Source organism: Engystomops pustulosus, chromosome 3 (genome assembly GCF_040894005.1).
Source record: "Engystomops pustulosus chromosome 3, aEngPut4.maternal, whole genome shotgun sequence".
Lineage (NCBI taxonomy): Eukaryota > Metazoa > Chordata > Amphibia > Anura > Leptodactylidae > Engystomops > Engystomops pustulosus.
The window spans coordinates 201,921,054-201,943,153 of record NC_092413.1 but is presented as its reverse complement, the minus strand read 5'-3'; the positions used below and the strand labels follow the sequence as shown (position 1 = coordinate 201,943,153).

The 22,100-nt window shown below is 42.0% G+C and overlaps 1 protein-coding gene across 3 annotated transcripts in view; it reads left to right on the top strand.

Annotated features, from left to right (window-relative positions):
* Positions 1-22,100, top strand: part of NBAS (NBAS subunit of NRZ tethering complex) — a 415,971-nt gene that overhangs the window by 385,045 nt on the left and 8,826 nt on the right. For all 3 annotated transcript variants that reach the window (XM_072143606.1, XM_072143607.1, XM_072143605.1), the window contains one exon: positions 9,072-9,200. In XM_072143606.1, coding sequence (XP_071999707.1) covers positions 9,072-9,200 — 129 coding nt within the window. The remainder of the gene's footprint in view (positions 1-9,071; positions 9,201-22,100) is intronic.

Here is a 22,100-nt window from a genome sequence, read left to right as displayed (position 1 = left end):
CCATATTTTATACGCTCCCTTTGACTGCTGTGGGCCGTATGGAACGGAAATACGGTTGGAAAATAGGACATGCTCTATATTTTTATACGTCTCAATTACGGTACGGTACGGTGGATAATACGGCTATGTACATGGATGGCAGTATTGCACATTGGAATGCATGGGGCCATATTCCAGCCGTATATACAGCTGTTTTTATACGGTCGTGTGCATGGGGCCTTATACAGTATGAGGATTTCAATGGTGGAGGTTCTCCCCTTATTATCTCGGCAGGGTACTACCAAGCACAGGCCCACGGCTGACGCCCAAACCGCCCTTGTTATAGTCTGCCACTGTTGGTGACCTCTTTCCTCTTCAGAGCCCTGCTTTTATTAAAATTCAAGTTAAAATTTCCATTTTTAATTTAGGATTAAAAAAAAACTTGTTTTCCCATCTTATTATATAGAACACCTTCCATGGCTCTCAAACCATCTGCTAACGATTGTTGATGATGAAAGTCATTAGTTCAGGCATATACAAGGCTGATAGTGACCAAACATATGACCTTGTATGCGAACTGCACCACATGTCTGTCTTACATTTGCTGAATGCAAATTGTTATGCAAATTAGTCCTTTGTTGAACCTCTCTTGCCCACTTTAACAGGGGTCAGTGAAGGCTAAGTAGGAGGGACCAGAGGGTAAAACTGGCAAGAAGGAATGCAGCACATTTGGCCACACCCATGGTGCACAGAAATGGTAATTTACCACTGAATAAAAGTTAAAAATTCTCTGCATTCAGAACAAAGAACGTGATTATCACTAATATTTCTAATTATTATAATAAAACTAATGAGAAACAGATTCTGTAAGGGATTATGGAGCTGACCATGTTGTATATCTCGGCTGTTGACATTTAGAGACCTTTGATAGACATGAACATCTGGAGATGTTTATTGGAGAGTTCTATCGACACGCTCTGACCTGGGCAGAGGTCATTGTACCGGTGGATCCTGTAATAGAGGTGTGATCACAGGAAGAACTAACAATAGTGATGAGACAACTACTGCGATGACCAAAATAGGAAGTGTTACAGTATTAGTAGTCAGTGTGAATACTTATTATATTTATTATAAATTCATTATCACCAACAGGCCTTAAAATATGTTTGAAGCTAAAAATAGTCTCGAGCCTTACAAAAATCTCAACAATTGGCTGTCGGGCAAGAGCTACATTATTCCTTCTAGCCCCACACACATGCACTCTTGGTTTGGCCATGCATTTGTATGTTGTTTATGTGAGGAGGCTGGTGCCAGGTACCTCTGATGGTGGAGTAACTCAACAAAAGGTTACATCTGTGTAAATCCAACTGTTCTGTACCTTGACATCGAGTGCCAGAAGACAGACGTTACATACTCAACCGGTGCCCCACAGACCGTTGACCATCTTGCGGAAATAGCTTCATGGACTGCATGAAGTTTAGCATAGGTGGCATTTCAAAAAGTGCAGCATGGGCCATACTTGGACGACATACTTGGTAGCTTCGGGTCTTTGATTGTCTACTGCTGCTATTGAATAGGGTGGTGAGAAAGGCCAAGTCCATATGGAGCGTCAACAGTTATACCATAGAATTCCCAAGCCAAGAAATGAAGCCGGATTTTGGTATGGATTTTTTTTTTTGTAAGAAAACTCCTTGCCTAAATCCACCGCCCAACCCTCCATTTATGGAAATGGGAAGTCACTGGATCCTTTTTCCCCTCCTGTTAAAAAAGAAGCAACATGTCCTATAGTCTTTTTTTTACGTTTTTAACTTAAAAAATATATATAGGTAACAGTCAAACTATCTATTGAAAAACTTGAAATAAAATTTCCAAATCTACAAATAAATTTACACATATGTTCTTTTATAAGGTCTTTAGGAAATGGTAGAAGTGACATTATGAATTAACATCAAAAGTTATTTTTCTCTTTTTGCGTAAATAGCCCGAAACATGCAGCTTTTACTTAGCGACTCAATTATAAAGTGATAATTACCTGTGCTATTAATAATAATTCCCTGCATTACCTGACGGAACAAATGGAAGATGCCTAGGGTGATAAAAAAAATACTATATGGTATAAAAGTTGTAAAAGTTAGCCACTGCTGTAACAGGTATAAATAGGTGTCCTCAACCCGGTCATATTGTTGGGGGATGATGTGGGGCCATGGGTTTGCTCTGTTGTGTTGTCTTAATTTCTCAAAATACGAGTCTAGAATTCCACTAAGAGATTTTTTATGCTCTATATTATTAAGGCGGCCTGGCAATACCACCCAGGAATATAATAATAATAATTCTTTAAATGGTGCCTACAGATTACGCAGCGCTGCACAAAGCATGTCAAATTGGTCCCTGTCCCCATGGGACTCACAATCTAAACAACCTAACAGTATGTTTTGGAGTGTGGGAGGAAACCAGAGGACCCGGAGGAAACCCACGCAAACACGGAGAGAACATACAAACTCTTTGCAGATGTTGACCTGGGTGGGATTCGAACCCAGGACCCCAGCGCTGCAAGGCAGAAGTGCTACTCACCGTTATTCAGGAGCTCATGGCTTTGTAGGGAATGGATCCCAAACCTCCTGACTTGTCAATATGAGAGGAAAATTTTTACGTTGTACTTCAGTTTGAACCAGATTGTCTATAAACACACGTGGACAAATTTTTTTGGTACCCCTCATTTAATGAAAGGAAAACCCACACTGGCCACAGAAATAACCTGAATTTGACAAGAGTAAAAATAATATAAATTTCGATGAAAATTACCAAATGAAAGGCAGACATTGCTTTTCCCATTTCAACCATTGTCCAACAGAATTAAAAAATAATAAAACTCATGAAACAGACCGGGACAATTATGATTCCCCTGATAAAAATGTGAACAAAGGGACGAGTTAAATTGAGGTGTGTCGACTAATTAGCATCAAAGATATCTATAATGTTGTAATCAGTCAGTGGCCTGTATATACGGCTACAACTACTCACTGTGCTGTATATAGGGCTACAACTACTCACTGTGTGGTCACATGTTGCATACCACACTCAACATGGGCCAGGGGGAGCGAAGAAAGACAAGCATGTAATTGTAAAGGTTATAAGACCATCTCCAAGCAGCTTGATGTTCCTGTGACAACAGTTGCACATATTATTCAGAAATGTAAAATCTATGGGACTGTAGACAACCTCCCTGGACGTGGCCATAAGAGGAAAATTGATGACCGATAATACGAATGGTAACAAAAGAGCCCAGAAAAGCATCCAAAGAGATTAAAGGTGAACTTCAAGCTCAAGGAACATCAGTGTCAGATCGCACCATCTGTCATTGTTTGAGCCAAAGTGGACTTAATGGGGGACGGCCAAGGAGGACACCATTGCTGAAAACAAATCATAAAAACGCAAGACTGGAATTTGCAAAACTACATGTTGACAAGCCACAAAGCTTCTGGGAGAATGTCCTATGGACAGAACTTTTTGGCGAGGCACATCAGCTATATGTTTACAGATGGGGAAAAAAAGATTATCTTGAAAAGAATTTTATTTTTAAATTGTTTTTTTTTTTTTCAATTCTGGTGAAGCATGGTTGAAAAGAAATGTCTGCTTTTCATTGGTTTATTTTCATACAAATGTAATTAATTATTTCATTATTCATTTTGTCAGATTTAAGTTATTTCTTTCTCTTACTTTTTTTCCAACAAGAATTTCTAGGGTAAAGTTGAGTTGGTCGCGCTGCTTATAACATAGATCTTTATGATGCGGGCTAATGTCAATTATTGTACACATAGATGTAAATAAACAACAGTCAACATTTATTGCATCTAGAGACGGTTCACATAGGGGGTTGAGTACAAGATATTGAGTATAGGAGTAGGACGACGCGTTTCGGGGCAGGATTGGCTCCTTCTTCAGGTCCAAGCAATTTTGTAATATGTAGAGGTAATGGGTAAGGTTCTTAGTTGCTTGAAACCACACAACAAAATTGTCATGGTAAGACATTCAATGTAAATTAATAGCAGAAAAATTAAATAAAATGGCACAAATAATAGTATCTCCTATATCATTAAAAATTCAATAAGTATTCGTCAATAAAAAATATAAAACATAGTCATAAAGTAAATTAGATAGACAAAACGAGTTCATAAATAATTCATAACAATTGAAGGCTGTGTGCAAAGTGTTAATTGATTGGTCCTGGGGAGAAGGGAGTATTATATTAAACAGAACAATAGGGTGTAAATTTGTTTCAAAAGAGGAATATTACTAATGGTGATCAGCTAACCTCTTGTGCTGGAAGGTGAGGGAATGACTGATCGGCAGGGTACTTATGCTTGATAGTCCCTGTGGTGCTGGAGAAATGAATGAATAATGACAGTAGTTGGAATGGAGAGAGTTACCATAAAGGGATCAATGAAATGAGGAGCGTGGAGGAGAACTTACTAGGTGACCGTTCATGCCAGCAGTAGGGAGTGATCGCTTCTGGTGATGGGTGGAAGTTATATATAGAGGTATCGGAGTGCAATCATGCGTACCGGGTGAGGAATGTCAAAGTCCAGTGCGCATGCGTGAGTTACGGAACCGGCTTGTGTGGAGAGAACAGCAGGGACAGTGTTGACCACAGTCGGCTGGTAAGTATATAAAGTGTGTGTGTATGAATAGAGGACTACATAGGAAGTTATTAGAATAACAAAGGGGGTCAGATAAAGTTGGCATTGAGTAATATGCGCAAGGCAGTATTTGGATTGGATGGTTCGGGGGAAAATACAATTACATACATAATTATTTCTTGAATATGGATCATGGAGTGTGGATATGAAAAATCAATATTATATTGATGGATATAGATATCAATATACACTCACCGGCCACTTTATTAGGTACACCATGCTAGTAACGTTTTGGACCCCCTTTTGCCTTCAGAACTGCCTCAATTCTTCGTGGCATAGATTCAACAAGGTGCTGGAAGCTCCTCAGAGATTTTGGTCCATATTGACATGATGGCATCACACAGTTGCCGCAGATTTGTCGGCTGCACATCCATGACTCGAATCTCCCGTTCCACCACATCCCAAAGATGCTCTATTGGATTGAGATCTGGTGACTGTGGAGGCCATTTGTGTCCAGTGACCTCATTGTCATGTTCAAGAAACCAGTCTGAGATGATTCCAGCTTTATGACATGGCGCATTATCCTGCTGAAAGTAGCCATCAGATGTTACAGGGTACATTGTGCTCATAAAGGGATGGACATGGTCAGCAACAATACTCAGGTAGGCTGTGGCGTTGTACCAAGGGGCCCAAAGAGTGCCAAGAAAATATTCCCCACACCATGACACCACCACCACCAGCCTGAACCGTTGATACAAGGCAGGATGGATCCATGCTTTCATGTTGTTGACGCCAAATTCTGACCCTACCATCCGAATGTCACAGCAGAAATCGAGACTCATCAGACCAGGCAACGTTTTTCCAATCTTCTACTGTCCAATGAGCTTGTGCAAATTGTAGCCTCAGTTTCCTGTTCTTAGCTGAAAGGAATGGCACCCGGTGTGGTTTTCTGCTGCTGTAGCCCATCTGCCTCAAAGTTCAACGTACTGTGCGTTCAGAGATGCTTTTCTGCCTACCTTGGTTGTAACGGGTGGCGATTTGAGTCACTGTTGCCTTTCCATCAGCTCTGCCCATTCTCCTCTGGCATCAACAAGGCATTTCCGCCCACAGAACTGCAGCTCACTGGATGTTTTTAACGAGCAGTTGGACAGGTGTACCTAATAAAGTGGCCGGTGAGTGTACATGAAGTGTATTATTAGATATCCCCCAGAGAAATTTGTATCCTAACTACCATTCAAATTTTATTGTCGCTTCCATGAAGCACGGTGTCACCTTCTAAAAAGCTTTTATTTCCAACGCCTTTGTGTTTCCAACAAGTACTTTGAGGCTTGTCCACAAACAATGTCTTAGGAGGGGTCGGATTTTCGCCTATGAGTCCTTAGGTCTTTTTAAACGGTGTCTAGCAGTCACATACACAGGATTCGAATAAGGACATAGTCTGTTCGAAACGCGTCAGTTTTGTGTATTATTTTTTTGTAATATCAAAAACTTGAAAAGAATAAATATGGGAAGGTTTAGCAGCCGTTTATTAGTTTTTTTGCTGGATTTTTCTAATTTCTTTCCCGGTTATCAGATTTCTGCTTTTTCTATTGTCCCTGTAGTCTCTGAGCTTAGAACCTGGAGTTGTTGTGTCTGTGTAATCCAGCGATATTCTAATATATGGTGATATAATGACCTGACCTGTCGTTGAACTAAGAGTGTTGTGTCTCCGTGGCGCTGCTCCGGCTTCCTGTCTATATCGTCTTCAATAATTTACATTCACACCTGAAACTTTTCCAGCGAGGTAACTCTGTTCAAAGGGTTTTGTATTTATCATGGTATCTGCCTGGCCTTGGATGTGCCCTTCATTAATAACCTATTTAAATGCAGCCGCCACATGCAGAAAAAGCAAATGGAATTAATTAGCTTCTTCATCGTGGAACTATTCTCAGAGTTTATCACTGGCAAATGAGCGCTGAAGTGTCTCGGTATTAAAATTTACATCTCCCCTATCACGTATTGTTTTAGTCAGAATTGGATTTGCGTGAGATAAAATTCATTGTCCTTTTTACAATTTACCTTATTCTGGATCAAAACTACATTGTGCAGGGGCCTCATTTACCTCTTAATAACTGTTGTTAAAGTCTTCTAGTTCCTCTAATATTAAAAACTGCTTTTTATATGGCATGTTCCAAAAATTTCCTGTTTTCCAATGATTACAACTTCAGAGAAAACTTCACATTTATGCAAATTAGCTTCTTGTCGCATCGGGGATGGGGTTGTACCTCCTTGTATACCCGTTTTCTTCTTTCTATACCTTCATTTTATAGGATCATAGTGTTTTTCTGCCTAGTAATGGGCAGCTTAGAAATAGAAAATGGGTGCACTTGCAGTCATAGTCCCACCTCCACTGCACATAGAACTACATTTGCATAAACACCAAATCGACAGATGATTGGGAAACAGGAAAATATGTTATACAACTTTCCAATATACTTTCTGTATCAATTGCTCAAGGTTTTCTAGATCTCTGCTTGCTGGTATTCTATAGAAAGCTTCATTGTTTACTTCCTGTGTATAGATGAGTGGACCCAAACTCAAGGTTTGCCGTCATTCGTTCGCCAGCTCCGCCTAAGCCAGACATGCTGCTTGATAGGCTGCTAAGCAGCCAATAAGGCAGCTTTACACGCCTAGCAACTGGGCATGACTGTGATTGGCCAGGTGTGTCCACCTGACCTATTACAGCCATTCAGGGGCATAAAGCCGCCTGTAGCAGCTCTGTAGCCCATCAAGCAACATGTCCTGGTTAGGCCGAGCTGCTGATTGGAGGATGCAGAACCCAAAGATCATCTCTGTTCCTGTGGGTAGAAATTGGCCCCTGGTCATGTGATATCACTTGTATATAGAAAAAAACAGCTCGCCCTCCTTATATCTACCAGTTTTCTCCTGGGGCACGGAAACCTCTGCTGGAAGAGTAGATTGCACGAATCTCGAAAGACGTTTGATCCAGCCCGGAGGGAACATCCAAAGTTACAAACACTTGTAAAGTCCACGCGTGGACTTTACAAGTGTTTGTAGCTTTGATCGTTCCCTATGATGTTTGAAAAAAGATGATTTATACCACATGCCTCCGGGCTGGATCAAACGTATTTCGAGATTGATGTGATATCACACAGGTGCACATCTCTTTATATCATAGAGAGTAATCAGAGCTGTGTGACCTAACAAGCCGTGCAACTTTGTGACATAACATGACCAGGAATTTAACGAGCTGTACACCTATGTGACATCACTTGATCATGTATGTAATGAGCATTTCACCTGTGTGATATCAAATGACCAGGGATATAACGAGCCGTCCTCCTGTGTGACACCCGTTGACCAGGGATATAACGAGCCGTCCACCTGTGTGACAACCCATGCCCAGATATATAACGAGCCGTGCACCTGTGTGACATCACATGACCAGGGATATAACGAGCCGTGCACCTGTGTGACATCACATGACCAGGGATATAACGAGCCGTGCACCTGTGTGAAATCACATGACCAGGGATATAACGAGCCATTCATCTGTGTGACATCAATTGACCAGGGATATAACGAGCCATGCACCTGTGTGACATCACATGACCAGTTATATAATGTTCCTTTCACCTGTGTGCTACGCTGGGGTCCTGGGTTCATGTCCCAGGGTCAACATCTGCAAAGAGTTTGTATGTTCGATCCGTGTTTGCGTGGGGGTTCCTCAGAGTCCTCCAGTTTCCTCCCACACTCCAAAACATACTGGTAGGATGATTACATTATGAGCCCCATTAGGGACAGGAACTGATTTGGCAAGCGCTGCATAATCTGTGTGCACTATATGAATATAGGAATTATTATTATCAAATTACCAAGGATATAACAAGCCATGCACCTGTGTGACATCACACAACCAGGGACATAATAAGCCGTGCACCTGTGTGACATCACATGACCAGGTATATAACGAGCCTTTCACCTGTGTGATATCAAATTACAAGGGATATAACGAGCCGTGCACCTGTGTGACATCACACAACCAGGGATATAATAAGAAGTGCACCTGTGTTAAAGCAAATGCTCAGAGATATAAAGACATCATGACATCACATGACCAGGATCCGATGGTTACATGTGCTATCCCCATGTATGTTTATGATGTGCATAGTATATGTGTTTGTATCTTCTTCTGCAGCTTTTAGACCTGATTGAAGATTGATGCTGATGCATCCGCCGTCCTATTGATATATGTAGCGTTGCTGCCTTTAGAAGTTCTCCTCTTGTTTGACCTCATTGTTTGATCTTGTTTTATTTGCAGTATCGACATAGTTACTTTATATTTGTTCCTTTGAAATGAGATCAAATAAAAAAAAGTATCAACAATAAAGAGGAGAATGCAGGACCTGTGTGCGGGTGCTCGGGTAACACAAGCTGTCGCTCTGTCTCTTGCAGTGTATAGATGCGATCTGCTCGCTGTTGTTGGAGCGTGACATGCTGCTGACATCACTGAAGTTATTCATCGAGAGCCGCGATTCCAATCTACATTCAAAGGCGCTGGAGCTTCTGACTGCAGTCACCAAGGTACGAGACGCTGAGAGCCACACGCACACTAATGCCATGTAATGGGGACCGGCTGTGTTATACTATGAGCTTACACTATAATATAGTCACTAATGATAATCGCTCATAATGTGCTTCCTACAAGCATGGGCAAAGAGAAGGCGATAGAAAGATATGGAGAGGTGATAGATTGAGGTACTTGACACATAGATGGAGAGATAGATATGGAGATAAAGTTGCATATATTTATATGAAGAATTGCCTGGCTACACGGTCACATGCCAAATATACCAAGAGTCCTGAGCCTCATGATGTATCTGGTGCAACCAAAGGTGCTCTTGGCAAATCGCCCCGGAGATATAGAAGATAGATAAGGAGAGATAATGGATTGATAGATGGATAGGGAGATGTACAAGATAAACTGATTAAGAGAAACAAAATAGATAAAAATTAAGAAAAAAAAGATAGACAGAAAGAGATACTAGATAGATATAGATGATAGGTGGATAGGTAGATAGAGATGATAGGCAGATAAATAGATAGAGATACTAAACCAGGGGTGTCAGTGAGAGTGCCCACATGCCTGCCAGATTGCACCCATAGTCCCCCAAGAACAGCCGGAGTGTTCCCACAGTGCCCCGAAGTCAGAATGAGTGCCTGCCAGAGTGCCCCCACAGTGCCCCAAGGCCTGCCAGAGTGCCCTCATGTCAGCCATAGTGCTCCGTTGCCCCCTATTTGCCAGAGTGTGCCCACATTTCCCCCATGTCAGCCATATTACACCCAGAAGTCATATGTAAGAACAAATTATTACAAGAGACACAAAACTAGACTGAACTGGTAGAAGTGGAAGGAGGACACTGCCCGTGAGGGATCACAGTGTATATGGGAGGGATAGAGATAGAAACGCTAGGTGAGGAGCAGAGCAGTACAGTTATTTTTTCAGAGACATGAAGGAGTTGCGACTTATTGAAAAAGGTAACCAGGCTTTACCCGAAAAAAGGATGGGGCTTAAGAATTGCCAATATTTTGGTACTTGTTGTTTCCAAACAATACCAAAGTTCAACTGGTGTAGGGGTTTTTGGTGTTCCAGTCATTGGTAATCTTCTCCCACATGTGTTCATTGGGTGACAGATCTGGTGGACATGGAGAGGATTTTGTTTGTTGCTTCACCTTTAGTGGTGGATTGTCTTGTTGAAAACTGGGCGCAGGCAAGGCCTAGTGATAAGGAAGGACAAGAGCTTCCAAAACTTCAGAGATGTTGTGGTGGCTGTTGAGTGTTTCCACAATACTTACTAGGCAGGTGCCATGATGTAAATACAAGTGCGCCCCATAACCAGCAATTAACAGACCACTCTGGAGGTGCTTCATCTAAGAGTTTCTTACCATGGTGCTGCCAGTCATGGACAAATGGATGGCAAAACTTAGTATTATCTTAGTATTACCCACCATAATTGAATCTGGCAGAACCTCAACTAGGGAGTGCAAGAGTTTTACGTAATGTACAGCCATACTCGGCCTATCACCATTCCCACTCCCGCCATGCAGGCCAATACACTCAACAACGAACACCACAAGTTTTGGAGCCTGTTGTCCTTACTTTTCTTGAGGTCTTGCTTGTGACTATTTTTCAATAGGACAAAGCAAGATGACATGTGACTACACGGTTCCTCTTTTTCATGGCCATCCTTACCAAATCTGTCACTCATCAAACGTGTGATCACTGATCGTCCAACGACTGCCACGACCACCCTCAGCTACACCAGATGATCGTTGACCACACAGTGCAGGCTGATCTACTCCGAAGACTCATCCAGTGTCTCTTTCTTTATAATCCAAGAAATCTAGAAAAATAAAGAAACCTCTCATTTTCTCTGCAATACCGAGGGGTCCTGCCAAATTTTATAATTTCTATATTGTTGAAACACCTGCACTCAACTGCTACACAGTACAGATACTTCTATGATTTCCTCCGAAGATGTAGCCAGCTGATGTTCTCAGGTTTCGTGGTCTTCACTTTAGCTTCCATTGAATGTCCTGACATTACGTAGGCGCCATCTCTGACTCATTAGCTTACATTTACAGTAATAATTAGGCGCATTCAGAACACATTTGTGCGGTGATTGAAGGCACCTGCATCTTCTGTCTCTTTGCAATCAGCCCGAGATATTCTCTAACCAGAGTCTTCATTGTGTAGCTACCGAGAGAAGATTTTCTTCTACGACGTGATAGAGTGTACTAGACCAGGTGAAGCAAATGATGGCGCAGACAAAAAGTCTTCATTCATGCAGTTGTGACTTTATTTTTTGGTTAAAGTCCATTAAAACTAGTTTTCATCGCATTGTGAAGGGATTCATATGTTGACCGACACAAAACTGAGTCATTTTTGTTACTTACTTTACTTTTGACTTGTTTTGCATTTTTTTGCAAACTACAATGCTGTGATGCAAAATTGCATGAAGGTGCCTATAAGTAAATCTACCATCAAAATCAAGCAAATATAAGAAGACCTCAGCTACAGTGCCTGGATCTATGAGTGACCGTCCTTAGTTTATCCATGCTTGATTGTGAGGGTAGGTTTCCTTTAATGCAGGCCAAGATTTTAACTGTTAATGGGTTTTTTTAAGAAAATTGATCTTTGATACAAAATCACATGAAGGCGCATATAAGTTAATTATAATGGCTGCTATTTTTCCTATGTAGACAGTATCTTATTCCAGACTATATATTTTTGGGGGGATACATTTATATATAGTTCACTGTTGGGAAGACCAGCAGCAAAAAAAAAAAAGTTGTAAATTTGCAAGTTTTAAACATTTTTATAAATGTATTAATTTTTGTTTTTTGACAGTTCGGCAGACCTGCTTCAATGTATTGCAGCAAAAAATTGGTAGCTTTGAACATTTTTTGAATCTTGTTTCAAATTTATTTATATTTTAGATCTAAAGCTGTTCCCTTCACATCCCCTTTGTTTAACAAGGGGTAGTACTTATTGAAAAAGAGACAAGTTTTTATTTGAAAGGGGAATGGGTATAAGGTATAATTTTTTTTTCCAAAACTAAACAAGCAAGTAAATAGGAGTATCTTAGATTAAGCAGTTCTAAGAGAACCTCTTGCCGTATTTTTCACAGGTTCTCATAGAGCCCGTTTACGTACACCCTTCTTTTAGTTTAAAGTTGTTTCCCTCACATCCCCATAAAATCATCTTACTCGGCATACAGCAAGATTAAGCAAGACGAAGGGGGGGCGTGTCATTCTCTGACTAATCCAGCTACTCCTCCTCATGTCCCATGCTTTTTTCTGATCATTCAGTACTTCATGTCATGTGATGTTATCTAAGGTTACCCAATAACATTTGCAAAATCCACCTCATGTATGTAGCTGATCAAATGAAATCAAAGCAGCCTTCATGGAGGATGGGGAGGAGTAGAAGTATTCTGTTATTTCATGTGATCAGATACATACATGGGGTACATTCTTCAAATGTAATTTTGTTAAAGAATTAAATGAAGTGCTGAATGGTAAGAAGGAGGATTGGAACATGGGGAGGAGCCGCTGGACTCTGCTAAGCAGGACACGCTCCCGCTGACTCACTTGATTTGGCTTTGTGCCATGTAAGACAACACAGTTGATTTTATGATGTGAGTGAAGCAATTTTAATCTAAAAGAAGGGTTTCAGTTAGTAAATAGGGCTCTATGGGAACCTGCCACTTGCTAAATTTGTCATAAATATGGCAACAGGTTCCCTTTAACAGTTTTTCTTTTAGTTTTAGTCTCCACCACTTTGATATATGTGGCATACTGTAATCTAATTTAGTCTTAATTTAATGTAGTCCAAATATTAAAAAAATGTAATAACTCTACAGTACTGTGAGATATAACATCCCTAGTTTGATGAGCCAGATAAATTGTACTTTTTAATCTGGTGTAAATTGCACCATTTGCATCAAGTCTTAAATTCCTGCATCTTATACCGCTAATCGAGGATCACCTAAGTGGTAACCTAAGAGAATTAAAAAAAAAAAAAAATTGCTAAAACTAAATTGAAATTGTGGACTCCAGTTTCTGACGGAAATGTTTTTTTAATTAATAGGAAATCTAAATCAGGGGCATATGTTCACCCATTCTGAAAGGGAAAGCCTATATTCACTAATGAGTCAGTAATTCTCCGCAGAGACTCGTCAGCCTTCAGAGAGTCAGAGAGATGCAATATCCCTCTAATCAAAAAGTCAGGCTGCTAAATTATCTCCTGTTTTATAGATTGTCTCCAGGGGTCTGTGTCCCTAGGATTTTCTGCTTTTAATTAAGGATCTGCAGGCAGTTTCTTACATCCAGTTTGGTGTCCGTTCATCGGAGAAGAGCATCTCCCCACATGATATCACTTAGATAACTAGGGAGAATGTAGTGAGGTCGCTGGAAAGTTGGCTCCTGGCAGAGGATACACGGCTGCAGAGCCATAGGCACTCCATGTGCTGCTGTATCGCCTTATAGGGTTGCCTGAAAACCTTTCCTCAAGCCAGTGAGAGTACAACATCTGGATCCTTCACCAACAATCGCTATGAAATTGGAAATCTGATCCAGATTGGTAGGCATGGTCCAAAGGTTAAAATATGATCTTTATTCCCAAATGTAAATACATAAAAATATGTCCAACACACAGGGCTGCTATGATAGGGGGAAAGGGGAAGACTGCAGTCCTGGATCCGGCCACTAGATGGGTGCAAGCTGCTGTACTGTGGCTATCGGTGTGTGGTAGCTATCTACTGGGTGGGTATGTGCTGTGGCTACCTATCTACTGTTAAAATATGCTGTGACTACCTATCTACTGGAAGGCGTGTGCTGTGGTGACCTATATACTATGGCCATGTGCTGTGGCTACCTATCTACTGGAGGATATGCTGTGGCTACCTATCTACTGGAAGCCATGTGCTGTGGTGACCTATGTACTGTGGGCATGTGATGTGGCATAACAGTACAAGATTGGAAACTGAAGTGGGTGGGCGGCTAAAAATTTTGTCAGTCTGGGGCTCCACAATTCCTAGTGGCCTGCCTACATGTTCAGTGGAGCAAGTATACACAGGGTACTCCTGTGTATACTTGCTACGCTGACTGTGTAGGATATATTTTTTGGATCGATACTTTGGAATAAAGATGCCTGCGGTGCTGTATCACATTTTCAATTCTGTTGATTTCCACCACACCAGTTCTCGTGCGATCGGTGAGCTGTGAAATCCACACTTTTTATCCCACACTTTTGCTAAACAAACCCAATGGTCTGGTGTCAGTCCCTTCTTGGTGGAACTTGACTCTCCTGTGTGCACGAAGAGATAGACCAGAGACACCTACATGGATGTATAAATGTGTTCCCCTTCACCCCTCTTGTGGACATGCCTTTGTGCCTGAGCAAGTTTGGCAGACAAGATTGGTCATGTACTACGGCCTAAAAGGTTAGTGTTCAAGCCAAGCATAAATGGGAGAGACTACCAGGTCTAAGGAAATATGGTGACAAGCCTGTAAACAATAGAAAGTTGTGCAGTGACTTCCAAGATCCCTCCATTGTTGGAACACAATCAAAAAGTGTTGTGTTGTGGTGTCTTTTCTTTTGTTGTAGTGAGGGGACACGCTCTTGTAGAAGGCGACTCCTAAAGAGAGACTGTTGGAGGGAGACAAAGATCCACCAGTCTCTACTTCTTTGTTTCTCTGGATTGCACGATCAATCATTGATCACTATTGAGATCTCCAGCCTCAGCCTATTTGCTTTCCTTTCGAGCGTTAAGTACCATATAATTACTTTTATTATCTCCATTATTCTGTGCAATTTCTATGGGAAAAAATATACTAAATTATTAACCAGAATGGGTTATGGCACCTTAAAAAAAAATGATCATCTTTTTTGCACCTTGTCCATTTTAATGAGATTGTGTAGCCTGGTATTTTACACTTGTATTCAGGATGGAGTCTATTACAGCTCATATAGCTATTAACAACAAGTTTATTTGCTCTTGTAAACCATATACGAGAGCGGCGATCAGTGAGTAATTTATATGTACCGGATCAGCAGAACTGCTCACGTGTGGCAGTGAATCTACAAGAAATTCTGGATTTAGTATCTTCTGAGACTCCAGATCTTGACACTTTGCTGCTGATCCAGACTCAGAGACTCGTCATGGTAAAGGCTCAGCCTCGGCTTCCAGCTGCCGAGCCTTGTGCCGTGGATCCAGCAGCAGTTATTGTTGTGCTGATATACGGCGTGCACCTGCGTCTCCAGTCCCCTCGCATTTATCCTGCGTTTAGGAATCACGTTATAAACATCCGAACTCTGGAAATGATCTGAAATATAGACTTCTCGGCCAGAGGAGACGAGGCTCTGCTTTTATCATCTGCCCTTCTCTACCCGTCTTTGTATATTGATGCCAAGAAGCTGCACACTGGCTCTGCCTGGATTTTAATTCCTAGGTTTCAGGAAATGGGTCAGTCCTTACTTAAAGAACAAGGAGCCATATAAGTGCACACCTGCCACAGTACACACTGTGTGTGTGTGTATATATCTATGTTGTATGTGGTACTGTATGTCTGTTTATAAGTGATGTATATACTGTATTTGCTGCATTTCTGTATATGGCATTGTATTTATGTGTGTTTTTGCTACATGTGTGTATATATGTGGTGTGTATATAAGTATATATACTGTATGTGTGTGTTTATATGCTGTATGTGGTACTGTATGTCTGTTTATAAGTGATGTATATACTGTATTTGCTGCATTTCTGTATATGGCATTGTATTTATGTGTGTTTTTGCTACATGTGTGTATATATGTGGTGTGTATATAAGTATATATACTGTATGTGTGTGTTTATATGCTGTATATGGTACTGTATGTCTGTTTATAAGTGATGTGTATAGACTGTATTTGCTGTATTTCTGTATATGGCATTGTATTTACGTGTGTATTTGCTACATGTGTGTATATATGTGGTGTGTATACAGGCAGTCCCCTACTTAAGGACACCCGACTTAGACTCCCCCTAGTTACAGACGGACCCCTCTGCCCACTGTGACCTCTGGTGAATCTCTCTGGATGTTACTATAGTCCCAGGCTGCAATGATCAGCTGTAATGTGTCTGTAATGAAGCTTTATTGATCCTTGTTCCAGTTACAGCAAAAAATGTTGAAACTTATTACTGGGGCAACCATTATAAAATATACAGTTTTGACTTACATACAAATTCAAACCTATGGAACCTATCTTGTATGTAACCCGGGGACCGCCTGTATAAGTATGTGTTCTGTATGTGTGTATATAAGATGTGTGTATTCTGTATGTATATAAGTATATAAATGTTTGTGTGTATATTTAAGTGTATAAATGTGTGTGATCATACAAAAAGAAAGTGGGATGCGTATGTCACATGAAAAACAAATTTTATTGAACACATTCAAGTATAAAAAAGCCATTAGGGGGTCACCAAATGCACATAAAGATGGACAAAAACAAACTGGCAATAAATTATATATATTGGATAGAATAACTACATGTGGTATAACACAATAGCAATTAAATAAGTTAACAACTGTGTTAAATATATTGCACTTTGTAGCTGTGTCATTAGATTCAAGAATAGAGAGTGATACCACAAAAGAAGGTACTGAGTAGCTAATACAAGACGACACATTTACCAGTCCGTTTCCATGAGCGAGAACACCCAACGTGTGTCGCCCAGGACATAGGTTTCATCATTTACCCTTGAGAAACTGCTACAAATACATTTTGGAAAATTGTCAAAAGGTCAGCAAATGCAGGAAGTTAGAAGAATTGAAGTGATATTCTAGAATTTAATAATTTAGTCGATCATTGCTAGAATGTTAGGGACCCGGACCCCAGAACCACCACTTGTAAGCAGTTTAGTGGTGCTCCAGGAAAATGTGACGTCTGCTATAAAGTCCTATGATATGACATCCATTTGTCACATGATCTGTTTGTAGCTCAGTCCCTTTGGAGGGAATGGGGCTACGACGCAACACAAAGCACAACCACTATGCAAAGTCAGGCTCTCTGCGTGGGCCACAGTATTCTTATATTTGTGTGGGTGCCTGGTATAATATTCATCACCTAAGTGGAGAAACTTTAATGGTTGGGAATGAATAATCACATTTTGCAGTGGAGTTTTCATAGTAAACCCTACAAAAAAATTTTTTTTCAAGTATTACAGCTTTTCACTGTTATCTTATGACAGCTTTTTTGACAGTCCTGTTTTATAGAAATCCCTTTTCATAGATTAGGGGCGGGGTCAGTTGCCACTCTCATTCTAACAGGCCACGCCCCTTTATAAAGCTGGAGGCAGATAACACAGGATCTGACGTTAACCATAGGCAATCACGCCCTCCCGTCGTGCGGCATGACCCAACACTCCTCTATAGATGTCAGTGACTTGGCCCCCATAGTCTGTAGTTATACAGAGATGTCTCTGTGGGGGGTTTATTTGGGTAATGTAATATTGACTCCCACGCATAATCTTTTGCAAAAGCTTTCAAAGATGCAAAGCTCAGGGGGCTTCATAAATCCATTTATTTCTAGGATCAAACATGCAAGCGGCATCTGAGCTCCGCAGTAGCCCAAAGAGTCAATGTGTATTTATATGAAGCAGCAGGCAGAGGAAATCACAGACTATTGATTCAGCGACTCTGTGCTGGCGCAGCTCACGCCGCGGCTGTGTGTGTAAAATGGCGCGCTGCTTGCTGATACCATCTATTATTCAGCCATTTGTTAGGGGCTGCTGACACTTTTATGGATGTTTATAGTTAAAAAGGATGGCGTGGAATTGCTGATCCCGAGGATTGTGCCTCCTCTTTCATTCCAGCAGAGATGGTTTGGGAGTCTCTTCCTCTCCCTGATATTAATGTGAATAGGCCGGCACACGCTCGCGCATCGCCCTTTGTTTTCTACCCGGTGACTGTGGATTCACACTGGAGACGTGTAGTCAAATCAGAAACGTCCATAATAGTAGAACGAAGCTGCACCGGGCGATAAGTGCCGAGGTCACGTCATGTACAAGTTATACACAGCACCTTCACAGAATGTTACATATTTAAAGGGGTTGTCCACTTTCAGCAAATAATTGATAATGTTTGTGTAATAGAAAGTTATCAAATTTTCAATATACAGGCAGTTCCCTGGGTTTACATACAAGATAGGTTCTATAGGTTTGTTCTTAAGTTGAATTTGTAAGTCAGAACAGGAATATTTTGTAAGTGTGGTTCCAAATTATTCTTCGGTCCCTGTGACATTTGGATTTAAAATAAAATTGGGTTGACAAGGGAACAAGGATTCGTAATAAAGAGTCATGAAAAACACTTTACTGAAGTTCAATAAATTATCAACCTCCAGAGAGCTCCCCCACAGGACACAGTGATTAGGGAGGTCTGTTTGTATCCAGGGATCATCTGTAAGTAGGGTGTCCTTAAGTCGGGGACGGCCTTTACTTTCTGTATAAATTCCTCTTGGTTTACTAGATCTCTCTTTTCTTCTATAGAAAGATTTTACTTTTGCTTCCAGTGGTTCGAACTCTGTCCCTGGTCATGCAATGTCACACAGGTGCACGACTTGTATCACAGAGAGGAATCAGAGCTGTGTGTAATAATGAGCTGTGCACCTGTGTGACATCACATGATCAGGGATATAATGAGCCGTGCACTTGTGTGACATCACATGACCAGGGATATAAGGACACATGCACCTGTGTGGCATCACATGACCAGTGATATAATGAGCCATGCTCCTGTGTGACATCACATGACTAGGGATATAATGAGCGGTGTGCATGTGTGAAATCACATGACCAGGGATATAATGAGCTGTGCACCTGTTTGACATTACATGACCAGGGATATAATGAGCCGTGCACCTGTGTGACATCACATGGCCAGGGATATAATGAGCGGTGTGCATGTGTGAAATCACATGACCAGGGATATAATGAGCTGTGCACCTGTGTGACATCACATGGCCAGGGATATAATGAGCGGTGTGCATGTGTGAAATCACATGACCAGGGATATAATGAGCTGTGCACCTGTGTGACATCACATGGCCAGGGATATAATGAGCAGTGTGCATGTGTGAAATCACATGACCAGGGATATAATGAGCCGTGCATCTGTGTAACATCATATGACCAGGGATATAATGAGCAGTGAACCTGTGTAACATCATATGACCAGGGATATAATGAGCAGTGAACCTGTGTGACATCACATGACCAGGGATATAATGAGCCTTGCACTTATGTGACATCACATGAGCAGGGATATAACAAGCCGTGCACCTGTGTGACATCATATGACCAGGGACAGTTTCCTATCTACAGGAAGTAAATAATAAAGCTTCGGATAGAATGACGACAAGCATTGTCTCACTTTTCATTGCACAAACTATGAATTATTCGCTGACAGTGGACAACCCATTTAAGATATTTCCATCCGGTAACTCTGTTTCGCACTGATGAAGGGCAACAAACCCAGCAATATGCAAATGTTGGTGCAATTATTTGATGAACTTTAGGCCTGATCCTTTTCCAAACCAAACACTCCCCCGTTGTGAGGCCACACCCTATGCCGTACAAAAAGTTGGTTAGCTTGATTGACTGCAAGATGCTTTGGTATCCATGCTGGTTCAGTATAAATCCCCAACAGTGTCACCAGCAAAGCCCCCCCACACCATCACACCTCCTCCTCCTCCTCCAGGCTTCACGATGGGAACCAGGTATTTAGAGTCCATTCGTTCACCTTTTCTGCACTGGACTAAGACGGTGGTTGGAACCAAAGATCTCAAATTTGGACTCATCGGAACAAAACACAGATTCCCACTGGTCTAATGTCCATTCCTCCATTCCGCGGCAGAGGGGACTCTCAGCCTCCGCGGCAGAGGGGACTCTCAGCCTCCGCGGCAGAGGGGACTCTCAGCCTCCGCGGCAGAGGGGACTCTCAGCCTCCGCGGCAGAGGGGACTCTCAGCCTCCGCGGCAGAGGGGACTCTCAGCCTCCGCGGCAGAGGGGACTCTCAGCCTCCGCGGCAGAGGGGACTCTCAGCCTCCGCGGCAGAGGGGACTCTCAGCCTCCGCGGCAGAGGGGACTCTCAGCCTCCGCGGCAGAGGGGACTCTCAGCCTCCGCGGCAGAGGGGACTCTCAGCCTCCGCGCCAGAGGGGACTCTCAGCCTCCGCGCCAGAGGGGACTCTCAGCCTCCGCGCCAGAGGGGACTCTCAGCCTCCGCGCCAGAGGGGACTCTCAGCCTCCGCGCCAGAGGGGACTCTCAGCCTCCGCGCCAGAGGGGACTCTCAGCCTCCGCGCCAGAGGGGACTCTCAGCCTCCGCGCCAGAGGGGACTCTCAGCCTCCGCGGCAGAGGGGACACAAAGAGAAAACTCTTTGAATGAGAAGGTGCGTTCAAACTTTTGGTCTGTACTATGTATTTAACAAAGATACACATGAGATGATAGATGAAGCATTGATATATGCTATAGATAGATATATAGATAATGTGACATGGATGGATGAATACAACAAAGATGGGAGCTGTGCTGCAGCCTTAGGGGTATGTTATTACCATTTGGAAGCTGTAATACCTTTTTAGGGTCTTATTCACTTGGCCATTATGTGTCTTTGTAGAACAGTTGATGCTACATGTGTTAATATGACCAGGGATAGTCTGATGTAAGGATCATTCTGCAGCACAGTCAGTGCACCCTGGATGCATTACATCTGTGTGGATAAGCCCTCAGGCTGGATGATAGTCCTGAGCCACAGACAGTGGTTTCCACATTTGCCGGGTTGCCCCACATAGATTAGAGGAGGAGGAGGTGGCGGCGGTCTTGGCTGGGTGGTTAATGCAGCATCGGGGATTTGATATTGCATGGATTTTCTCTGTCTAGCTCTTTCATTAGCTCCTATTGCTCGCATCTGACAGATCTGCCTGTATTTTTATCTAATCGTGAGCTCTCCCGCTCTGCTTTGTAGAATTTTCCAGCTTGACAGCTCTTTATTCCTGTAGCCGAATTCACTCTGCACTCCTTCCCTTTGTTAGAAATCCATTAATAATTAAACAGTTTTGCAAATACCATTGCAGTGCATGTAATTTCGGGATGATATTCTGTGACTGTGTGTCTGGAAGAACTTTACCGCTTACCTCTAAGGCTTCTAATGGATGCCTGATCTGGCCGGTGTTTCAAGTAGATAGGCTATCGATTACTTTGTTCTAGTTTTAATACTATCTCGCCCTACTTTATTGCAGCTCTTTATCAGATTAAACTAGAATCCAATAGTCCATGGTATATTGCTTCTGCCTGGCAAATGTGGCCTCTATAGGTAAATTAGATGTTTGGGTTGAATTTTCAGGAACACAGTTGAACCACCCCAGGTCAACAAATCCTAACCAGGTGTATCAGACGTACTTTGTATCTGATTTTCTCATTGCCACAAACCTATTATTCACAGTGAATCTCCTTTCTACTTTGTATATTAGGGTCCACAGGTTTCATAAATGGGGACAGGTGGGCGCGGGCCCGCCTAAAGATTCTTTAGCAGGCCGTCGCTCTAACACAGTAATGGGCCATGGTTCATCTGAAGACAGCCTGATTTGGAAGTACAATGGTCTTTTTCCTAGAAATTGATGGCTGGAAAGCTCTACAATCATAATTATTGGTTGTCTTAAAAGTAACCTGTCACCACATTTGCACATAAACAGCAAGTGACAGATTCCTATTGAGCTCTCTTAACTATCACCCTTCTTTTAGCTAAAAATTGTTTCACTTACATAGATTAAAATCACCTTTTATCTTATATTACCTGGCATCTGAGGGGCGTGTCCTGCTCGGCCGGTCCCTCCCATCTAATACTCCCCATGTCATGTGACCAGTGACATCATCTCTGAT